The sequence below is a fragment of the Schistocerca gregaria genome, chromosome 1 (genome assembly GCF_023897955.1).
Source record: "Schistocerca gregaria isolate iqSchGreg1 chromosome 1, iqSchGreg1.2, whole genome shotgun sequence".
Lineage (NCBI taxonomy): Eukaryota > Metazoa > Arthropoda > Insecta > Orthoptera > Acrididae > Schistocerca > Schistocerca gregaria.
Window position 1 is genome coordinate 987,603,292 of NC_064920.1, and position 23,988 is coordinate 987,627,279.

The following is a 23,988-nucleotide window of genomic DNA, read 5'->3' on the forward strand; positions in this document are numbered from 1 at the left end:
TAACAGTTCAAAACTCAGTACTTTTTTTTTCGGAAATGCTGTTGCTTTTGTGTTTATCTCATGTATTTACATGTATGATGTTAAACAAATATTGAATATAATAGAGAGAAACATTCCACGTGGGAAAAATGTATATAAAAAAAAAAAAAGCTGTGACTTACCGAACGATAAAACGCTTTCTCGTTTGGTCATAGCATCTTTGTTTTTTTTATATAAACAAATATTGAAAATGACGAAAACAAATGAGACTGTTAATTGTCTGGCGTCAGCTGGTTGAATGGCTGCTTCAGTCTTACACCTGTACACAAAATTGAAAATATTTTACTTTGGTATAAAACCGGATAAGTGAGATAACTGACAAAACAAAATTAAAGTTTTTGTATTGCATACATTTACACTAGTATTTCAGTTTTTAGTATAATGATTCTTTCCTGGTGACAAATTCTCTTTCCATACAGTTTCATTGTAGATTGAGTTATCTATATGTGCATTTTGTTTACATGTATGCTGCTGTGACCACATTTAGTGTCATAAAGATCAGATGATGTGTTTGCTTCTGCTGTCTGCTGTACTGAATTGTTTACCAATAAACTAGTGATTAGTGCAAAATCTGTTTCAAGCAAAGCTGGAGACTCCTATAAATGTTATAGTCAAACAATAGAATGAGTGCATCCAAGCAGTGCTCGATTTGTAATTTTTTTAAAGGATTCTATTACTGTGACCTTCTGGGAGGGGGGTTGGGTTTGAAACTTAGACTTCTTAAAATGTAGTTTTAACACTTTACTGGGTATTTTAAAAGGGTGAATACAACATTTGTACTGGTAAAAAGTAAAATTTTATCATGCCACACCTCAAATGCTGCAGTTCTGATTTTTTTTATTCATCAGGGGTATCTGGTATGGGTGCATACAGTCACAAATCAAGAGCACTGCTTGGAAGGTATGTATTTCTAAAAATGAAAACTAAGGCAGGGATGGTGTCATGTCACTTGGCTGTTCTTATCTGTGTGGTGAGTTTTATGTTGATGAAATGCATACAGTGTTTCTGAATTATAGTTAAATTTTACATTTGCATAAAAAATTAGAGGATACCACAAAATCAGAAAGAGAGGTACATAGTTTGCAGTTAATTTTTACATAAGGTGTTCGCTTTTAGAATAACACTTTTGTATAAAAACTTTCTTTCCAAGTTTCTTGTTTTTCACTTAAGTTATTTTTATTGCCAATTTTGATGTAAAATATTTGTTGACAACCTAAAGAAAGCTGTATGCACATTGCTGAATCGTGATAGTGATGCTAACAATCATTTAATGTTGCTTCTTAACAGTGTGAATGCTGGATGTACAGCACTGCCAGCTCTACTCAACATAAAGCAAGTTATGCAGCAGAGACAGGTCACAGGGATTTGGAATGGAAAAGATGAATTACCTGTAAGTTTATGAAATTCATGTAGCATTTGTGAATCTGCGTCACATTTAAGTGACATAAATTTCCATACACCTTTGAGTAGAGTTTTTAATTCTTTACATTGCATTTCAGGCCTCTCTGATAAAATACATTATAATTTCTATATCTTTCAACATCTCTCTTGCATTTCATTGTTTCTGTGGCTGATGAATGATTTGACAGGGAGTTATATCCAAACACTATGTTGGGGTTAAATTGAAAGTGAGATGCATACAGGAAACTGAAAAGATATCCAGTTTCAAACAATGGAAAATCCAGGATGGGATAAAGACAATATTATGAAAGGGATAAATTACTGCTCACCATATAGTGGATATGCTGAGCTGCAGACAGCCACAACAAAATGGCTGCTAAACAAGTAAGCTTTCAGCCAAAAGACCTTTTGAATCGGACAAAACAAACAAACAAACAAACAAACAAACACACACACACACACACACACACACACACACACACACACACACACACACACACACACGAGACCACTCTGAGAGTGGGCTGCCGAGGTCAGACTGTGAGCAACAGTGCATGATGGAAGAAGCAATCTGGATTGTGGGGTTTTGGAGGACACTGGGGAGGGACGGGATAGCAGGACACAGGTGGGAGATGGTAAAGTGCTTGATGTTGATCTCCACCTCAAAGATGGCTATATCAGTATCTCCGTCCATATTAAACCTCCTAACCACCAGCAATATCTTCACTTCCACAACTGCCACCCATTCCATACATGAAGTCCCTCCTAGACAGCCTAGCTACCCATGGCTGTCACATTTATTGCGATGAGCAGTCCCTCTTGAAATATAGCAAGGGTCTCACTGAGGCCTTCACAGACCATCTTTACCTTCCCAACTTTTTCAGAAACAGACCTCTCATGCCTTATCTTTCCAGTCACCCACCAGCTACCAAAGTCTCACCATATGACTTGTGATTCAGTAGCACCCAGGACTGGAGCAACTGAATCACACTCTCTGCCAGGGTTTTGTCTAGCCCTTGCTGTACCCTGGAATGAGGAGTGTCCTTCCAACAATTCTTCGCACCCCTCCCACAGTGGTATTCTGCTGCCACCCAACCTACACAATATTCTCTTCCATCCCTATACAACCCTGCTCCCAACCACTTGCCTCATGGTTCATATCCTTGTAATAGACTTAATGCAAGACCTGTCCTGTACATCCTCCCACCACCACTTAGTCCAGTTCTGTCACAAGCATCTCATATCTCATCAAAGGCTGGGCTGCCTCTGAAACAGTTCTCCAAAGTCTACAAGCTAAGTTGCAACCACTGTGCTTTGTTCTACGTAAGCATGACAACTAAGAAGCTGTTTGTCTTTGTGAATGGACACTGAAAAACTGTAACTAAGAAACAGCTGGACCACCCAGTTGCTGAGCTTGCTGTCCGACACAAGTTTTTCCTTTCAGTGACTGCTTCACAGTCTGTGCCATCTAGATCCTTCCTGTCAACACCAACTTTCTGAACTGTGTAGTGGGTGCTCTCCCCGCAATATATCCTTCAACATTTGTTAGTCACTGTCCTTCAGCCACCTGTCCCCTTTCCTATTCCCAGTCCAGCATTACACAGGCATCTATTCCACCAATGCACCCACAGTCTCTTTACTCCTCTCTTTTGCCACCCCCTCCCCATTTCCCTCCGTCTAATCTCCTGATTGCACCTAGCTGCCCTACCCTCTCTCCACCTCCCTCATGATGTTCTCACAAGAAGCACTTTACTGTCCCCCACCCCTCACCTGCTATCCCTCCACCTTCCTGCCCCAGTCTCCTCTTTACCCCCACCACCTGGTTAAGCAGCCAGAGACAGCAGTCGTGTGTCTGTGTCTGTGTCTGTGTGTGTGTGTGTGTGTGTGTGTGTGTGTGTGTGTGTGTGTGTGTGTGTGTGTGTTAATTCAGAAGGAGGTCTCATGGGTGAAAGCTTACTTTTTTAGAAGTCATTTTGTTGTGCCTGTCTGTGACCAATTTATCCTTCTCATAGTATTAAGATCTCTTATTTTATAAACAGGCTGAAATAAAGGTTATATGGCATCGATGGAATAATTTTTGTGTAACAAGTGATGTGAATTCAGTATTAACTGGGTCATTGCGTGCCAAGTGGTCCAAAGGCTCCTGCATGACCATCACAGATTTTGATGAAATTGTTTATTAACAATGGCACATGTTCCCAGCGAACTTTGGTAAAGTTTCATAATGATTAATTCAATACTACTGGAGATACTGTATAGTCATTTGTGATCATATTTACTTGAGAGAAGCAAAACTAGATCATCATAAAACTAGGTCAGTGTGCAACTTTTTGCACTTTATTAAGTGAAATAATAAAAGATGATTTCTTGGAGGATTTGTTTAAGGACAATTTGAAGCAAAGTCGGCCACAAAAGTAGGCAGTTGGAAAAAAATAGAGTTTAGTCATTTTTTATATATCTGGAAGTAACTGTATGATAAAATTGAAACATTTTGCATAATAAATTATCAATACAAGGTCTGCGAATATAAAATTTCATTTTCCTACTACTGATAAATTGAGGGCAAAGGTGGCAATTTTTTTTTTTTTAAAAATGGCTGTTTTCTTGCCCACTTTCACAAAAAAGTCACTCTGAAAACTAACCATTTTCATTAGAAAGAACCTTTAAACCACCTAAAAACTATATTTGGTTTTGAAATGTGAGCACAAAAGGACTAAAAAACAATGAAAAGGTGGAGATGTATTGAAAATGGTCCCATATTCTGCTGGTACTCAAATCTGACATGTTTTATTGTGTTCTACAATTGTTTGGTACTATCTGGAGAAGCCAACAGCAAATGTCTTCATCACTAGGAAGTGAGATAAAGTTCAAATAACTCGAAAAACTTGAAAAAAAGAGGGTGTCTTTTGTCATGTCTCTTTGCGACATATTTTAGTCTCTTTTTCTGCTATAACTATAGAATCAAATTGGTTGTAAACTTCGCAATTTAACTGTGTGTTACCAAGGCAGCGGGATCATGGTACGATAGTAAAATTGTTACATAACAGTTGCAGCACACGTTGTATAAATAGCCTGCTGGTTTTACATCACTGTCGCATTGTGAAAATTTTTGTGAAGTTCACAGCAGTCATCCTGATATTTTTTTGGGATGTATTCATATTGTAGAGAATTATTAGTATGTCCTACTACTGCGCTAGTAATTCTGGTTTAAGGTATAGCATACATTTGTGTTAGCATAGTTTGTCGTTAAATGTGGAACTTAATGTACACATGAAAAATTATATAAATGTGCTGGTATGATTTACCGTATTTACTCGAATCTAAGCCGCACCTGAAAAATGAGACTCTAAATCAAGGAAAAATTTTTTTTCCAAATCTAATCTGCACCTGAAATTTGAGACTTGAAATTCAAGGTGAGAGAAAAATTTTAGGCTGCATCTCCAAATTGAAACAATCTTGGTCCATTATAATATGAGACATAATTTAGGTCGAATGAATGACGATACAGATACAGCAGTTTGGTTCGAGTCGTAAGCTTAGCAGTTAAGCTTTACCAGGTAGCCATTGCTATGCGTCAGGTGCTCCGTCCGTATTTATATGGGTACCCTTCCTTTTTCACGTGCTTCGTCTTGTTTGAATTGATTGCTTATTTTTCTTTGATGTGATCAGTGCCGTTATCTTTGTTATAGGTGTTTATGTCACACTAAGCTGAAAATGCATTACTGTATTGTGCCACGCATTGTTTGTCACTTTCTGATAATGAGTGTTTACGGCCTGTTGCCTCTCGCTGCATGGCTTGCTTTTGTGCACGGTACCGCCGCTTACAATTATCGTCTCATTAGCGAAACAATGGCAGGAGACTGCTATTTGTTGTTACTTACACTGCTGCTTTCTTTGATAATGATCAACAAGAACCAAATAATAGACTGCTTATGATAGAAGATGTTCTGAACGAGAGTTTAGCGAAAATTTTTCTCCGTTTGACAATCTTTGCAGACGCCTCTTTTAGTTCATTATATTCTGCACCAAAATTAAAGTTATCGTAGATTTAAAAATCTAGTCAATTGTCGTGCTTCATTTCTGACTGTATCACTATTAGGCATAAGAATAATACGAATATAAACATGACACGATATGTGTAGCCTTCCGCGTTTGCTGTTGTCTCACTCAAGTTTCGTAGTTTACTAGGCAGACAGGACAAAATGTTTATATTCGTATTATTCATATGGCGAAGAGAATACTGCATGTGATTCACAATTCATAAAAGTTCCTATTAGCAATCGTCTCTTCTGACAGATAGGAAAAAATTCAGAACGTAGAGTTTCCCATATTGACAAACATCTCAAACAGGCTTGCCTGTCGGATTTTCGTAGTACATTGAAATGCTGCTACATTCGAAGATGAACAATACGAAATTTACATTGGATAATGTATTAAAATGCAGTGATCGAAACTCGGTGCAGAGAAAAAAGCTTGTCTTCCACTTTTTTTTTTTTTTACTGGCACAGAGGTTTTAGCGCCAGTATTTATCTTTGTGCCTGCAAAGCAAGCCTGTGTAGCGCTACATATATTCGATGGCAGAAGTTAGTTGTGGCGGCACCTACCAACATTTTTCAGAACTTCCGCTTACTTTTCACTCGATTCTAAGCCACAGGCGGTTTTTTATATTACAAAACCGGAAAAAAAGTGCGGCTTAGATTCGAGTAAATACGGTATGGTGGCTGTACTGCTGTATCCTTTTGAAGTGAGGAAACGAGCATCCTCATCACCAAAGGGACCACACCTGATAGTTGTGCCACAGGTTCCCAAACCCGATAAGTGTTTCTTTACACAGGATCGCAAGCTGCTGATACGATATGTTTCTATAAGTGTCAGACGCCAAAGCTAGAAGGGATTTCCTTTAGGATCCTAACTTTATGTTTACATCAAGCTGCTTGAATTTTCTGTAGATTCTGTTAATTCACTGTAGAATGTCATGAGGAAAACTATACTGCTAGCCAGATGATGTCACTGATGGGTTTGGGAAGACATTTTGATAAGACAGAACCCAAAACATTACAATTTTTAAATCTGATTATCTCAAATTATCAGAGCCAGAAAGAAAACTATTCTTTTTATTGGATTCCATATCTTATTTCATGTTTTATAAAAAGAATGTTGTAGAGCTGAATGCTATAGAGAATTAAAAAAATAATAATAATAATAATAAAAAAGAGAGACAATGGTAGTTGCTTGCAGTTTTTCTGACTCCAGCTCATTTCCTTGCCATCAGGACTTCTGATATCATCTTCCACAGAAAGTATTAAACCGTTATTGTAGAACATAGTAAAAGGTGTCATATTTAATAAGGGCCAGCTGAATATCGGTCCATTTTCAGTACACATCCACCTTGTCATTACTTTTTTAGAAATACATATGCTCACACTGCAAAATCAAATATAGTTTTTAGGTGTTTTAGAACATGGTCTTTCTAGTGAAAACTGTTTAAAAGAGTTTGAAAAAGACTTCTTTGTAAATGTGGGCCAAAAATAGTCATTGTTGGCATATTTAGAAATATTGTTAACTTTGCCCTCAATCTGTAAGATGTTGGAAAACAATAGGAGAATAAAATTTTATTTTCTATGACTTTATATTGCTAAGTTATTACATGCAAAGTTTTAAGTGTATCCCACAGTTACTTTTGGAGATATAGAAAGCTAAACTTCACATTTTTTAAAGTGTTTTTTTTTTCCTTCAAATTATCTTTATGAAAATTAGCCTGGAAACCCTTTCTTACTAATTTGCTTAAGAGACTACTGAAGTTTGTACAAGATGACCTAGTTTTGTTTCTTTCTAGAAAACATTACCAGAGATATTGTCTCAAAGTTGCTGAAAACTCATGGGCACACATTGGATAGCTGCACTGTGGGCTGAAACAAAGGACTGTATTTCTGGAAGTATTAAACTGGCCAAAGTAAAACTTTACCAATTCAGTAGGAACCCATAGAAACGTTCACACAAAATTACAGAAAAATCCCCGACGGTCACGCAGGAATTTGTTCCATAATTTTGGCATGGAATGGCCAAGCATGGCATAAAACATATTCGTGTGTAAAATAGGTTTTAATAGGTGGTTCCTCCTCCTCCTGCTGCAGCTGCTGCTGCAGTGGTGTTGGTCGTAGAGGTGGTGGTATAATGGCAACATATTTGTGGTTCCCAAATGTGTGGTTGAATCTGTTTGTGTCATGGATACTTGAGAATGACTCTGATAGTTTTTGCTTAAAAATAACTATTATTGTTGTTGTAGTCTTCAGTCTGAGACTGGTTTGATGCAGCTCTCCATGCTACTCTATCCTGTGCAAGCTTCATCATCTCCCAGTACCTACTGCAACCTACATCCTTCTGAATCTATTTAGTATATTCATCTCTTGGTCTCCCTCTACGATTTTTACCCTCCACGCTGCCCTCCAATACTAAACTGGTGATCCCTTGATGCCTCAGAATATGCCCCACCAACCGATCCCTTCTCCTAGTCAAGTTGTGCCACAAATTTCTCTTCTCTACAATTCTATTCAATACCTCCTCATTAGTTATGTGATAGCGAAATAAAATATGTAGAGGATGTTACAATAAACTGACACTCTGAATGTGGATAGCATAAATGGCTAATGTAAGTAATTAACAAAGTGACCACGCAATTTGTCACCACTTGCCAAACTCTTTGGATTTGTGTGGCTATTTGAACAGTTTTATTCACAATTCTAACAGTGGAAAGTCCAGGGTGGAATAACAATAATATGGAAAGGATAGATTGCTAGTTGTCACAAAGGTGAGGCATTGCGTTGGAGACAGGCACAATGAAAAAGAATGCTGAATAGTTAAACTTTCAGACAAAGTCCTCCTCCTGAAGTAGAAAATGCGCATACATTCACGAGCACGACAGAGTTGGGCTTTCGAATGCAGGTGCTTGTGTGTGTGTGTGTGTGTGTGTGTGTGTGTGTGTGTGTGTGTGTGTGTGTGTGTGTGTGCGCACTTTGTCTTGAAGCTAAAAATATTGAGCATATGCCTCCTCTGTGGTGTGTAGCAATCTATCCTTTCCGTATTATCATTTACAATTCTCCACTGTTAAACACAAAGAGAGTGTGTAGTTGAAGGCATTTACAATGAGGGGGAGGGACTTTTTGATTATCTGATAGAAGAATAAATGAGATTCAAATGGAAGACATTGGGGATCTAGTATTAGAGCCAGAGTTCAGTACAGCTTTGGAAGACTCACAGTCAAATTAAGTGGCAGACATAGATAACATTCATTTGGAATATCTAAAATCATTGGGGAACTGACAGTCAAATGACTATTCAAGTTGGTTCGTATAATCTGTCAGTGGAGACATTCCATCGGACTTTCAGAAAAATATGATCCATGCTATCCCAAAAATAGGAAGGGCAGATAAGTGTGATAACTATTGTTTAGTCGGTTTAACAGCTTATGCACTGAAGAAAATTATGAATGACAGACAAAGCAAGGAGGATATATGAAGCAGACTTATCATAGGCAAAGAGAACATTCCTGGCAAAAAGAAGTTACCAGTGTTAAATACAAGACTAAGTAAGAGAGAGACATTTTTGAGAATGTTCATTTGGAACACAGCATTGCCTGGAAGTGAACTTTGAGAAAGTTGGGAAAGTAGAGAATTGAAGTGTTGAGAGATGGCGTTATAGGAGGATTTTGAAAATTAGTTGAACAGATAAGATAAATGAAGTAGTTCTCCATAAAATCAGCAAGGAGAGGAACATGGTGGAAAAATTGACAGGATGAAGGGTTCAGATGATAGAACATGTGTCAAGACAGAAAGCAATAACTTCCAAGGGGCTTGAGGAACCTGTAGAAGGTGAAACTATAAGGGAAGTCAGGGATTGGAACATATCCAACAAATAATTGTGGGCATTGGGTGCAAGTGCTTCTCTGACATAAAGAGGTTGGCACAGGAGAGGAATTTGTGGTGGGCCGATCCAAGTAGTCAGAATGATATATTTCCTTTAAAAAAAAAAAAACACACACACACACACACACACACACACACACACACACACACACACACACACACACACACACACACACACACACACAGAGAGAGAGAGAGAGAGAGAGAGAGAGAGAGAGTGTTTCTGCCAAGTAGTAATTATTTTCTGAAAGAATAGATTGCACTGTGGAGTAATTACCAGTGTAAAGGTGCTTGCAGAATGTTAATAGGTTACTGCATTTGCTGTTCCATTTTAGATGTAAGGATGTTACATATGTAAAAGCATTCTGTAATATTACTCACTAAGGGATTAGTAAATAAAAATAGAGTAGCTCTGCTTTCTTACAATATCATTTCTACACATTACTGGATGACATAATTTTCAAATATGTGTAATACACTCTTTTGGAATAATTTCTCGTAAAAACATATTTTGATCTCTCTACAAATCAGTTATGTACTGTAACATCTGCACTTCTAGAATTTTGGCTAAAAATCAATTGAATATGTTTTCGAACAAAGAATCCCCAAGTTCTTAAAAGTGTGGGTGGTCCCTGTCAGCTTCAGTTGACAGCAAAACTCTCACAATGCCATCGTGCAAAAATCCATATTGGGCTAGTTTTTACAATGGCTTTGTCCAAGTTTTGTACATTGTATTTAGTGTATACAGTGGAGTATATATGACAAGTGTATGTTAAACATAACATAATTGGTGTATTGTTACATGTGAGTTTTTTAATGAGATGAACAAAACTGGAGGAACTTGATGTCATCAGATGGGGCTTAGTTCCTTGGTGAAAAGTCCACCATCGAATGAATTTCTTATACCTGAAGTGTTATATATTTCAAACCAGTGCTTTTTGTTAGAGGAGATTGTTTAATATTGCCTACAATATTTAAAAAAGGATACCTGAAATTCCCCAAAACATTCAAGTAATATGCAGTACCAATTTAAAATTTTAGTAACTATGTTTGAGAAACAAAAGTAATATTTATTACTTTGTTATTATTTTTTCCAACAGATAGAGATAGACTTGGGGCAAGAGAGTCGATACCATTCTGTGTTTGCTTGCCCTATCCTAAGGCAACAGAGTACAGAATCAAATCCACCAATGAGACTGATATGTGGACATGTTATTTCTCGTGATGCCCTCAACAAGCTCAGCAATGGAAACAAGTGAGTATTGAGTTTTAGCTGTTCAGCTGAGGAAAGAAAATGGACATCTAATTTGAAAATGAGGACAATATCTGCATATTACAGAAACTTTACAATCCATGTATCTATTTCTTGCTAAAGTAACCTTGAATGTATATTAAGAGAAGCAATTTATATTGTAACTTTCTTCTGTTTGGCTTACCCATTGCTTACTTTTGTGACTTCCCATTTCTGTAATACTTCAGAAAATTCATTTAGTTTGGTGGATTTCACATTTCTTTGAGGTTATTTGCACTTTCTTGGGCTCTTGCTTTTATTGTTTCCATAATTCGCAGTTTACTCTTGCTTTATACCTTCTTTGCTTCACATCACTGACATAATTTCCCCTTCAGGCCCTGGTTTCTTATCCATTGCAATAATTGTTGAAGTGATGGAACTGCAGCTTTATATGTAGACACAAAAGAGGATAATTAATTTGTATTTTTATTTCTACTGTCTTTTACAAATTTTCCTTTCCAGCATTACTATTACTACAAGTTAATAGCATTCTCATTTGAGAAAGCTATTAATTACTACACCTTAAACTTCCCAGTTATTCACTGTCATATATGTAGAGTTGGGGAGTATTCTATAGAGGTCTCATTTTAATCATTCTGATATTTGTGGTACTAAGTTCTTTGTGGTACAGTTATAAATTGTCCACCGTCCTGTCTCTGCCATATTGCAGTATCAGTTGCCTTACTCTGCTGTGTATAAGCCACTCTTATGACTGCTTGGTACTGAAATCAAAATAAGTGTTAACTACATGATGTTCTGTAATATTTTTAAAAAACTCACAGTGCTGACATTTCTGTCAAGATGTAAGACAAACCTTGGTAAAATAGACTTCCATTGGACATAAGAAATTTGTTGCAATGTATCATCATCTGATGGAAACAATTTTTTAGGTCATTAAAATTATTATTCATAGCACCTCCAATGAGTTTTGTTCTGCTTCTTCTACATTCTGAAAACAATGACCTTTTAGGTCCATTCTAAGGAATAGATCCAGTGCATAGGGTGGATGTGAAACTGTTATTTCATTTTTGAGTGAAAAATTACATGACACTGTGACAATGAGTATTGTCTGGATGATGAAGCAGAAGGCTACGTGCTCTCTCACTTCCAAAGCAACAAACAGTTTTCTTAAGAGAAAACAGAACATTATCTTCTGTCACAGCCACAATGACAACAAGTTGAATATGTGAAACAGTGTCTAGCTTTCTGATCCAATTTATGCCACCTCATAGATTAAAGTTAGTCAGGTGATTGAAAACCACCACTTGTGATGGCTTTAAAAATGTCGATAAACTATATGTACCCGATTATAAGATGAACAATGTATGAAAAGACAGATTGCTACTTACTGTAAAGAAGACATGTCAAGTTGCAGACAGGCACAATTAAAAGACACTCACATATGGTTTTCGGGCACAGCCTTTGTCAGTAAAACACACACACACACACACACACACACACACACACACACACACACACAAGCCTGCGCCTGCAACCATGACTACAAACTCCAGCATCTCAGAACAGAATGCAGCATCACTTGGGATGCAAGCAGCAATCTGGAGGGGGTGTAAAGGAGAAGGGGAAGGTACAGTAGTGTACAGATGGGAAGAGACAAATGCTGTGTGGTGGAGTGTGCAGGGACTAGACTGCCAACAGGCACAGTGTGAGGATGGGATGTTATGGGGCAAAGAGGTGGGGGAAAAAAGGAGCAGAGCGGCGAAAGATGGGCGAATGTGTTGGCAGAGGGATGCAAATAAATGGGGTGGGAGATGAGAATGGAGAAAAGATGAGAGGACGGAAAGGGTGGAAAGGTGGAAGATGTGGGGACAGTATGTTACTATAGGTCCCGGCCGGGGTAATTAAGGGAGAGGAGAATGTGTTGCAAGGATAACTCCTGTCTGCGCAGTTCAGAAAAGTTGGTGGTGGAGGGAAGGATCCAGATGGCTCAAGTAGTGAAGCAGCCATTGAAATCAAGTTTGTTATGTTAAGCTGCTTTCTGTGCCGCAAGGGGTGGCTGTTCATCCTGATGGATAGCTGGTTGGTAGTCATACCAATATAAAAACTGTGCAATGATTGCAACGGAGCTGGTAAATGACATGGCTGCCTTCACAGGTGGCCCAGCTCCTGTAACGTGCCGGGCCATGTCCTTTTATTAGTGCCTCTTACTAGTTCGTGTCACAACCAGATGTACCGGTATTGAAACATTTCCTCACCCAGAAGATAGTGCGCAGTGTTCTCGGCCTACCTTGCTTTGCTTATTCAATATTGTCTTCCCGGTAGCTGCGTCCGTCTCACCTAAATCACACTGAAATTAAGGAGCCAGGATCCTAGGTTAAATTTTACAAAATCAAAAGTCAAGATTGTATTCATTGTTGAACATGTATGTCAACCACAGTGCGATTCATTCGTTATCACTCGCACACACAACATTCATGTGACCAGGCCTCTTACACTTAATCGTCACATTAGGTAGGTCAAAAACTTCCAGTCTTTAACAAAGTTCACAATTAAAATTACCGAAAAATTAACCATCTTGCCACACTTTTGCTCCAAGAGAATCTGACCGAGAACTAACTTAGAACTGCACCAGCTCGGACCGTATATAGACGAGCGCTTGAATATTTGACTATTTCTGTTAACATATTATAGTTTATAATTTCCCAGGGTTAAAATGATCCTTTCTAACTGGTTTTGAAGTTAACTATTGGGTTTTATTATTTAAATAACATGAGTGAGCTATATCAATTTAAATATGTGGAACTAACTTATGCATCCGCCGTGGGAATTCCTGACTTATAACCATGGCAGCCCTTTTGAACAATAATTTTTACATATTCAAATTTACTTAATTCTTAATTAATGCACTTACAAAGTTGAGACTGGAGGTATTTTACGTAGAAAAATAAAGGTAGCAAAAGTATTGAAACAGATCTCGGAATTATTTGGTAGTTTGGTCACAATTGGCACTGAAAGTCATACAGGCTCCAGATTTTAAGTCTTAATATCTATTTAACTAATAGACTTTAGGTTAATTTAAACACATTGCTGGAATCAGTAAAATTTAGGCTTTCTTTTGGATGCAGTCATATAGTTGAATTTGATCTATTTGCTCACTCGAATTTTACTTAATATGTATTGCACATTATACGTCATTGTCCATAACTGTTAATAGTATGCATTTCCAATAAAACTGATTAGCTCATTACTTTCAGAATAGACATTAGAATGTAATGAAATAATAGATTTTGTTCAAACTATTTCTGAATTCTGTACTATGAGGCTGAAGGCCACAGAATCTGTAGTCGGAAACTGAGTAGTGAAAATGAAAAAAAAAAAAAAAAAAGAAAAAATTAAAAAAAAGTACATTGCCTAACTAAGTTACTGAAGGAGTGTAAAACCAAAACAGGATAGCAGTGGGCAACCCTGCTTCGTTACACCCCTGATGGGTTGGGATAAACCTTCGACAGGACTGGAATAGGAAGTGCTGGGTGGGTGGATTGGGCAGGTTTTGCACCTGGGTCTTTCCATAGGGATAGGATCCTTGGGCAAGAGGCTGGGATTGGGAGATGCATAGGGATGGACTAGTATGTTGTGGAATTTGGTTGGTTGATGGAATACCACTTGTAGGAGGGTTGGAAAGTATCTCGGGTAGGATGTCCCTCACATCAGGGCACAATGATAGGTAATTGAAGCCCTTGCGAAAGAAGTTCACAGGAGACCTTCTGTAAAATTTGGAAGGCAGGAGATGAGGTACTGGCAGAAGTAAAGCTATGAGGATGGGGCGTGAGTCGTGCTTGGATAGCTCAGTTGGTAGAGCACTTGCCTGCGAAAGTCAAAGGTCCCGAGTTCGAGTCTCGGTCCGGCACACAGTTTTGATCTGCCAGGAAGTTTCATATCAGTGCGCACTCCGCTGTAGAGTGAAAATCTCATTCTAGTAGTTAAGTTGTTCCAGTCTGGGGTGGTACTGGGTGATAAAGGGAACACTCCTTTGTGGCTGGTACTTGTGGGTTCTCCACTCCCATAACTTGTCCCAGCCTCAACCTACGGTAACATACTGTCCTCACATTCTCCACCCAACAGTTTCCACCCCCACTGTCTTATCATTTCCAACCCATTCTCACCTCCCACCCTGTTTATTTGCAACCCTCCGCCAACCCATCTGCCCCACCTTCTCTGCTCCTCTCTCTCTCTCTCTCTCTCTCTCTCTCTCTCTCTCTCTCTCTCACACACACACACACACACACACACACACACACACCTCTCTCTCTCTCTCTCTCTCTCTCACACACACACACACACACACACACACACACACACACACACACACACACTCTCTCACTCACTCACGACACTGCGCCTGTTGGCAATCTAGTCCCTGCACACTCCACTACACAGGATCCGTCTCTCTCTCCCCACCCGTACACTACTATCCCTTCCTGTTCTCCTTCCCCACCCCTTCCAGATTTCTGCTCGCATCCCCTGTGTTGTTGCATTCTGACGGGAGCTGGAGTTCCCATTGTTCGATTATAAAATGAGGTTTTTCCCACATAAGTCATTGAAAAAATACAGGGTCATCTTACATTCGCAGATAAAAATCGCTATTTCTAAGGTCAACATTTGTATGTTGTGTAATAGGACAATATAGGGAACATCTTGCATTTGAGGTTAAAGCTGTGACTGTTACGGTTATGTGAAGATTTATTTTGGAGACTTCAGATAGGTTGTATAGCATCACAAAAGTGCTGACACTAGTGTCTGTAGTTCTGCTTCTGATGTACTCACAGGCAATGTCCATTTTGGCTGCGATATGTTTCAGTGGACTTTTACTTAATGCATTTAATCCCTTCTTTCACAAGGATTTGATTTTATTTATTTATTTATTTATTTGTATATTTATTTAACTTCATACGAGACAAGCAAGCACCACAGCCAAGCTGTTGCTCATCCATTGTGTAACGTGGATTGACCACTGCTACACCTGCCAGATAGCACAAAGATGTTGAGAGGACGAGCTCCGTAGCAGTGCATCCTTGCCTGCATAGATGCTGTTATTTTTTTTAACTGTGTATCATTGCTAACTATTTTTTCTGGGTTTGATCAGAGAAAGTCGCCAAAAAAGTAATAGTACCTTTTAATTAGCTCCATTGAGCATAATGTATCATTGATTTTAGCAAAAAATATTATAGATTAGCAAAAGAACAAACTTGCCTTACTTGTAGCAGTGATAAAAAAGAGCTCACTTTTCATTTGTAGCCAGAACTGGATTGATGTAGAAATTTGAAAAATACTCACCATTATTATATACATCTACTGGAGATGGCAAAAGTCTAGATAGAGGGCAGTGCCATTGTAACATGTTTCGTGTACCAGTGTTGTCAATGCTCACCATGGAAATGATGGGAATGAAAGTGAGGGTGTGAGCAAGTGAATGAGCAGTGGGTAAATGATAATTTGGAAGCAAGAGATGAAGGAAATTATTGGCACATTCTCACATCAATACAGATGTGAAATCTACTGTGTATTCAGAAAGAACGACTTTGTTTTCAGGCCCCACCATAACCGACCCTCAGACATTCGGAAGAAACAGAAAACTATCTATGACAGCAAAGATTATAACTTTCATTGCTACTCTTCACTCACAACAATTTCAGCTGTGTCATGGGGTCCCACACTAACCATCACATTGGAAATGATGACGTATTTGTGACAGCCAAGATTACATGTTTCATTGCTGCTCTTTTCTCACTTCTCTTCAGTTAGGTGAAAGTATTGTCCCAGGTATTAATACCATTGATGATGATGATAATGATTAAAAATAGTAGTATGACAGACAACAGGCTTAGATGGTAAGCAAAAAAGGAAGTAAAGATAAATTTAATGCAAACCTTTTCTTTTTGTTCGTCTTATTTTTCCTTGTTTGGCTAAAATTTAGACAGTCAATAAATGGCATAAGTTTAGAATAGATATCATGTTAACTTCCCTATGCAGGTACAGTTGACACTTTATAATTTCAAATAAGAGTTCAATTAACTCAGATGGACAGAGTGAAAATAATCAAACTGATGAGAGTTTTATTGAAGGTAAATTGTAGTACATACAGTTAACATATGCACATACATTCATTTTTATTTTAATAATGTGCAAAATAATACATACATAAATATTTTAGTGACTTCCCACTAATATTATTCAACGATTTTTTGATGGTGAAGACAGCTGAGAAGAAATAATCTCTCTCTATCCTGAGGGTATGGGAGAGCTGGCTATGGAATATGATTATCCCTATCTCAATGTGACAAGTTTTGTTGTTCTTCGTTACTTCCTGGTAATCATTTTCAAAGGCCTCAGTTTGAGCATCAGTTATAACATCAAGGACAACTGTTCCACATTTTCTCTTTGCATTACAAACCCTACACTTTATGAAGCAGATCTAAAGTGGTAGAGCTGATGTTTTTTCCAGGACTTATCAATCATAGTTATAGTAATAAAAACTGTCAGATTCACCTTATTACCGTTTTCGTTGCTATACTGCACAAGTAAAACAAGTTCTCTGCAGTAGAGAGTTTAAATTTTTTTTGGTAAGGTCTTATGGGACCAAACTGCTGTGATCATCGGTCCCTTCAAAATTTTGTATTATGCCTTGGTCCAATGGTAGCAACCTTGACATTGTGTTGCATGGGGAAAAAATCAATATAACATTACCTAATGGTGGTGGGTAGTTATATACAGTGCAGGTGTTCAACAGCAGTAAAATTTTGCGTTTTGCCTTTTTCATTGGAAACCCAGTTCTAACCAAAGAAGGGAAAGCAGAAAGGTGGAAGGAGCATATAGAAGGTCTATACAAGGGCGATGTACTTGAGAACAATATTATGGAAATGGAAGAGGATGTAGATGAAGATGAAATGGGAGGTACGATACTGCGTGAAGAGTTTGACAGATCACTGAAAGACCTGAGTCGAAACAAGGCCCCTGGATTAGACAACATTCCATTGGAACTAGTGACGGCCTTGGGAGAGCCAGTCCTGACAAAACTCTACCATCTGGTGAGCAAGATGTATAAGACAGGCGAAATACCCTCAGACTTCAAGAAGAATATAATAATTCCAATCCCAAAGAAAGCAGGTGTTATGTGAAAATTACCGAACTAACAGTTTAATAAGTCACAGCTGCAAAATACTAACGCGAGTTCTTTACAGACGAATGGAAAAACTAGTAGAAGCCGATCTTGGGGATGATCAGTTTGGATTCCGTAGAAATGTTGGAACACATGAGGCAATACTGACCCTACGACTTATCTTAGAAGAAAGATTAAGGAAAGGCAAACCTATGTTTCTAGCATTTGTAGACTTAGAGAAAGCTTTTGAAAATGTTGACTGGAATACTCTCTTTCAAATTCTGAAGGCGGCAGGGGTAAAATACAGGGAGCGAAAGGCTATTTACAATTTGTACAGAAACCAGATGGCAGTTATAAGAGTCGAGGGGCACTAAAGGGAAGCAGTGGTCGGGAAGGGAGTTAAACAGGGCTGTAGTCTATCCCCGATGTTATTCAATCTGTATATTGAGCAAGCAGTGAACGAAACAAAAGAAAAATTTGGAGTAGGTATTAAAGTCCATGGAGAAGAAATAAAAACTTTGAGGTTCACCGATGACATTGTAATTCTGTCAGAGACTGCAAAGGACTTGGAAGAGCAGTTGAACGGAATGGATAGTGTCTTGAAAGGAGGATATAAGATGACCATCAACAAAAGCAAAACGAGGATAATGGAATGTAGTCGAATTAAGTCGGGTGATGCTGAGGGAATTAGATTAGGAAATGAGACACTTAAAGTAGTAAAGGAGTTTTGCTATTTGGGGAGCAAAATAACTGATGATGGTCGAGACGATATAAAATGTAGACTGGAAATGGCAAGGAAAGCGTTTCTGAAGAAGAGAAATTTGTTAACATCGAATATGATTTATGTATCAGGAAGTCATTTCTGAAAGTATTTGTATGGAGTGTAGCCATGTATGGAAGTGAAACATGGACGATAAATAGTTTGGACAAGAAGAGAATAGAAGCTTTCAAAATGTGGTGCTACAGAAGAATGCTGAAGATTAGATGGGTAGATCACATAACTAATGAGGAAGTATTGAATCGGATTGGGGAGAAGAGAAGTTTGTGGCACAACTTGACGAGAAGAAGGGATCGGTTGGTAGGACATGTTTTGAGGCATCAAGGGATCACCAATTTAGTATTGGAGGGCAGCGTGGAGGGTAAAAATCATAGAGGGAGACAAAGAGATGACTACACTAAGCAGATTCAGAAGGATGTAGGTTGCAGTAGGTACTGGAAGATGAAGAAGCTTGCACAGGATAGAGTAGCATGTAGAGCTGCATCAAACCAGTTTCAGGACTGAAGACAACAACAACAACAACAACATATTATTATTAACTAAGTCAGATGTTCATTAAACAATTCTGTCATCATTTAGGATTTTTTTTGTTTGAGCTATAATTTGTGAGAAGTGATTTTATTCCCTTGGAAAAGTGTGGTTTTGTGGATTTCCCTTTTTGAACTACTGAGGTCTATCATGTTACAGGCTAGAGTGCTAGGATGTGATTACTATGAGATTTGTAAAAAAGTAGCACAGATTGTTGTGTTGAATATGTTGCATATATCTTAGCCATTCAGAAGTTGCTTAGTTCATGAATCCATTCAGTGCAAAGGGAATTGTCGATGTTGAACTCTCTCCACAGAATTTTAGAAAAACATTTTTAAAAATTTTAGAACCACCCATCACTTGCTGCAAATCCTTCAATCCCAAGAGACTGAGCAAAGTACTTTGGGTTTTTCCTTCAACACAAAACCATCCGTACATTTTGTTCTCTAAACTGATTTATCCATGTGAATAAGCACCGCTCAAGCTGGAGAAATTTGCCCTGATGTGACATGTTTCTTCCTGTCACCAAGACACATCTGGTGATACAATCTTAATGTAGATGGTAGTATAGTGAACTGTTTTACATTTTTTTAAAAATTTGATTCTCCACAGCTAATAGCAAGCTTTTCTTCATTAAGTGAAAAACACTTGTTCCTTATAGCAGTCATGCCATTTAATAGTTTCAAGAAACATGGGTTGACTACAACACAGTCTGAAAGCAGACATCATATTGAATGGGGATGAGAATGGCAATGGCAATGGGAATGTTGGAGAAACAATCGACAGGGAGTCTGTGCCTGTACTGGGAATCAAAAAAGTAGGGAACTTCAAATTGTAGAAAATGTTGGAGCTCTGACTTCAAATTATAAAGTGTTGGCGAGATGCCTTCACCCCTACAACTTGAAATTACTGAGCAGACCAAAACACGTTGATTTTTTTTCAATTTATGGACCACTCTTCAGGGGACCAGGAAAACATTTCAAATTTTGAGTGTTTCACATTATCAGTTGTCAAATTATCCAAAGTCAACTTTACTTGATATCAGTGAAATGATTTGTAATTTTGGTGAGCCTGAATATGTTAGAAATAAAATTTCCTCAAAGAGTCTCTTTATATTCACGATTGTCCTATACTTGAGTAAATTTGATAGGTTTATGTACTCTGAGTGTGACTTAGTGACTAAGTTCGTAAAAGTCTAACTACAAATCCAATGTTTAGTCCTCAGTCTGAAAGTTTTTATCATTCGTTGCTTCTTTTGCCTTTGGCAGTTTTATGTGTAAGAGAAAATTAACTATTTGCGGTGTATTCAGAGTCCACATTAAACTATAAGCCAGGTTAAGTGTCAAGGGAAGGCAAGTATGTACCATCTGTGATAGGACCATGTCTAGTAAAATATTGTGATATTCAAACAAACCTTTGAATGGGAACAAATTTTTGTACCTTACCGAATCAGAATAGTCTGTCCAAATTGTTATCTTCCTCTTGCCGTCCAAATATCTGCATTCATGGCTGTTAATCCTTATGATGAGATTTCAGGGTTGAGCAGATTGATTATCTTGTAAATACTGTTAGAAAGCATGTATGTAATAGAGAAGTTTGTCAAGTCTCTATATATTTGAATTTGGTCAAGATTTCAACTGGCATATTACTTGGCCATAATGTATTGTTCTTGTTCTGACAAGATCATGAATACATCCACATGAAATTCCAGAAACACACAAAACCAGTAGTTGTTCTGAATTTGTCATATAAACAGTAATTGTACAGTAGTTCAGAAAGATCCGAAAATGGTGAATGGAGTACTTCTGGATATGCAGAAGTGGTTGAAATTCCACAGACATGTGGTTAAGAGTTTGTAAAGGGGATCCATCCATGCTCTGAGAACAGTAGAGCTTTAGCACATAAATTGATAGACTGATTTCACGGTGACAGTATTACGTAATGAGAAAAAGTCTTATCTGGTATTCAATAGAAGAAAATTTAAAACTTTAAATTATTGAGGTTTTAAAAAGTAGTGAGAGGAGGAGGAGGGGGGGCTATACCCACAGTGGAAAGATACTCGAAACAGTAGTGATTGGAATCAACACTCTTAGGTTTGTGAGTCAGAGAAAAAACATTATGAAAATCATAAGGTAAGGAGAACTAGGTAAATTGTGAAAGTAAAGTGATTGCAATAATATTCAGGACAGTTTACGTAATGTTTATCTTTCATGGACTTCTCCTGTTTAAAATAAAGCATACATTTTTTGCACATACACTATCCTTGATAGTCAATGAGAAATTGGTTGGAATGGTTCGTACCTACCACTAGGTGGCTGCAATTGTGTTTGATGTGTGACACTCTTTCTTCTTCTGTAATTACTGTTTTAAAATTATATGGAGTTACATAATGGAAGTAGGGGTGATCGTGAGAATGAGGACTAGCAATTATTCTTCCTTGACAGTAAAAATCTCTCTAAGTTGTTTTGCATTCAGTACAGTAAGGATCACAATTTTTAAAGTGACATGAACATTGCCAAATTGCATTTAGTAGTTAAATTTATTTATCTTTTTTTTGTCTTGTTTTTGCCTTTCTAGATTGAAGTGTCCATACTGTCCAGTGGAGCAGAATCCGTCTGATGCTCGACTTATATACTTTTAGATATTTTTGTGTGCAGTGCATTGCAGCTGCCAAGTTTTGTATCCCTTCTGAAGTGCAGTGCTGTTCAGAACAGCTTTGTATTTTATCAAGACAAAAATAAGAACAAGTAACTGATATGTTCAAATGTAGATTTTATATTTTAACGCTGCACTGATTATTGTTTCTGAAAATGTGAATGTAGTGTATGTATAATGTAAATAATAGAAATGCATATAATTTATATTTGTCCAAACATTAGTGTTGTGCAATTGTGAAACCAAGCTATCATTGGACTTGGCAGTACCTCTTACTTCCTGTGATATGGAATGTCATAGTGTGAAAGGAAATAAGCAAAAAAAAAAAAAGGGAAAAATATTTAAAAAAAATTGTGTGAAAAGATTGATTAACTGAACTGAATGTGTGTCTATGAATAGTGTTGTGAAAACTATGAGACTGTGGATGGATACCAAGATTTTAGAGCACAAATTATGTTAGAAACGTGGTTTGTGAGAGAAAAATGGGCATAAGCCATTCATTGTATAGGTGAAATGTATATATTTTCATTATGTGACTTGCAAACTATTACTCTTGAAATGTGATTGTGACCAGACACCTGTTAAATCTGTGACATACAAAATGTTATACAGGTTTTAGTTCTAAGAATGTGTCAAACATTATTATAATTAAAGGCTTGATTCCATCCTAAATGTATCAATACAAGCAGTGGAAAAAGCAATTAAATACATTTGTCTGGAAGTAATATACATTGCTACACTGTTTGTACTTAATGTTGTGTAGTGACAGATCTCATAAAATATTTTATTTCGGAAATCAAATTAAAAGTGTTTCTTGATGTCATTACCAGAAGTGCAGAATTATGGAGTCATTTTTCTACTTCTGCTTTTACATTTAACCATTGTTATTTTGTATGGACATAATTTTTGTATGATTAAACCATAAACTCCTGCATAAATTACAAAAAAAAAAAAAAAAAAAAAAAACAGTATATATCATTTCTTTTTTCAGATATCCATTTTGATTTCTTTTTAGGAACTTGGGTTAAAGAAGAATCTAAATTTTGCTTGGAACACAAGAATCTTGGGAGTCGGTGCATGTTTGTCATCTTTATTCCCATAAAAAAAGTCCTCCACGATTTTTATAGTTATATCAGAAGTATCTTCTAAACTGTACCCATAGGGTCATTTTTTTCTTTTGTACATAATGTAGATATCATGAATGCCTAGAACCCAGATTTATGTAATAATATTGTTAGATGTCTTCGTGTTATTGGTTCTTTTTTTTCCAGTGGCAACACTCACAAACTCCTTATTCTGTACCTCACTGTGCTAAATAGCCAGACTTACCCAAGCTACATTATTTTTTTCCATCATTTTAGTGTTGGGCCTGGTGGTCTAGGAGCAAAGCACGCATCTAGAAACCAAAGGATGAGGGATTGAATCCTGGTCAGACGACAGCCCCCCCCCCCCCCCCCCCTTTCAATCTACCTGTAACCTAATCTTCATCTCTCAAGATTTGCCATAAATGCCACATTGTTCAGAGTCGTCTTTAAAATGTAAGTCTGCTTTTCCCAGTTGGATAACTGGGGTAGCATGCACATCCCCAAAATGATGTCAAGATGAAAGGTTTGCATCAGGCCACTGAGCCACACAAAATTAATATAGTCATTTCAATTGTATTTCTCTTTAGCAGGTGTATTAGTATAGGATGGGTTGACACGTTAAATTTTCTGTTTTTGTTCTGAGAGTTGAAATGGGTCTCTATCTGCCATCTATGTCTTAGAAAAATCATCTCTACAAGGAGAAGAAATGGAAGTAAATAATCTGGAGTACAAGTTACTGTCAGCCATAGGAGAACGGGATGTAGCCATGAAATTATCCATATATATATATATATATATATATATATATATATATATATATATATATTAAAAACAAAGATTCCAAGACTTACCAAGCGGGAAAGCGCCGGCAGACAGGCACATGAACAAAACACACAAACACACACACAGAATTACGAGCTTTCGCAACTGGCAGTTGCTTCGTCAGGAAAGAGGGAAGGAGAGGGAAAAATGAAAGGATGTGGGTTTTAAGGGAGAGGGTAAGGAGTCATTCCAATCCCGGAAGCGGAAAGACTTCCCTTAGGGGAAAAAAAGGACAGGTGTACACTCGCACACACACACACACACACACACACATATCCATCCGCACACACACACATATCCATCCGCACATACACAGACACAAGCAGACATATTTTGAAAATATGTCTGCT

General features: G+C 37.6%; 1 protein-coding gene across 1 annotated transcript in view; it reads left to right on the plus strand.

Annotated features, from left to right (window-relative positions):
* The window catches only part of LOC126277928 (E3 ubiquitin-protein ligase RMND5A-like), a 69,573-nt gene extending 46,876 nt beyond the window's left edge, over positions 1-22,697 (plus strand). The window contains 3 exon segments of the mRNA XM_049977508.1: positions 1,327-1,429; positions 10,463-10,617; positions 21,654-22,697. Coding sequence (XP_049833465.1) covers positions 1,327-1,429; positions 10,463-10,617; positions 21,654-21,717 — 322 coding nt within the window. The 3' untranslated portion in view covers positions 21,718-22,697.
* The last annotated feature ends 1,291 nt before the right edge of the window (positions 22,698-23,988 follow it).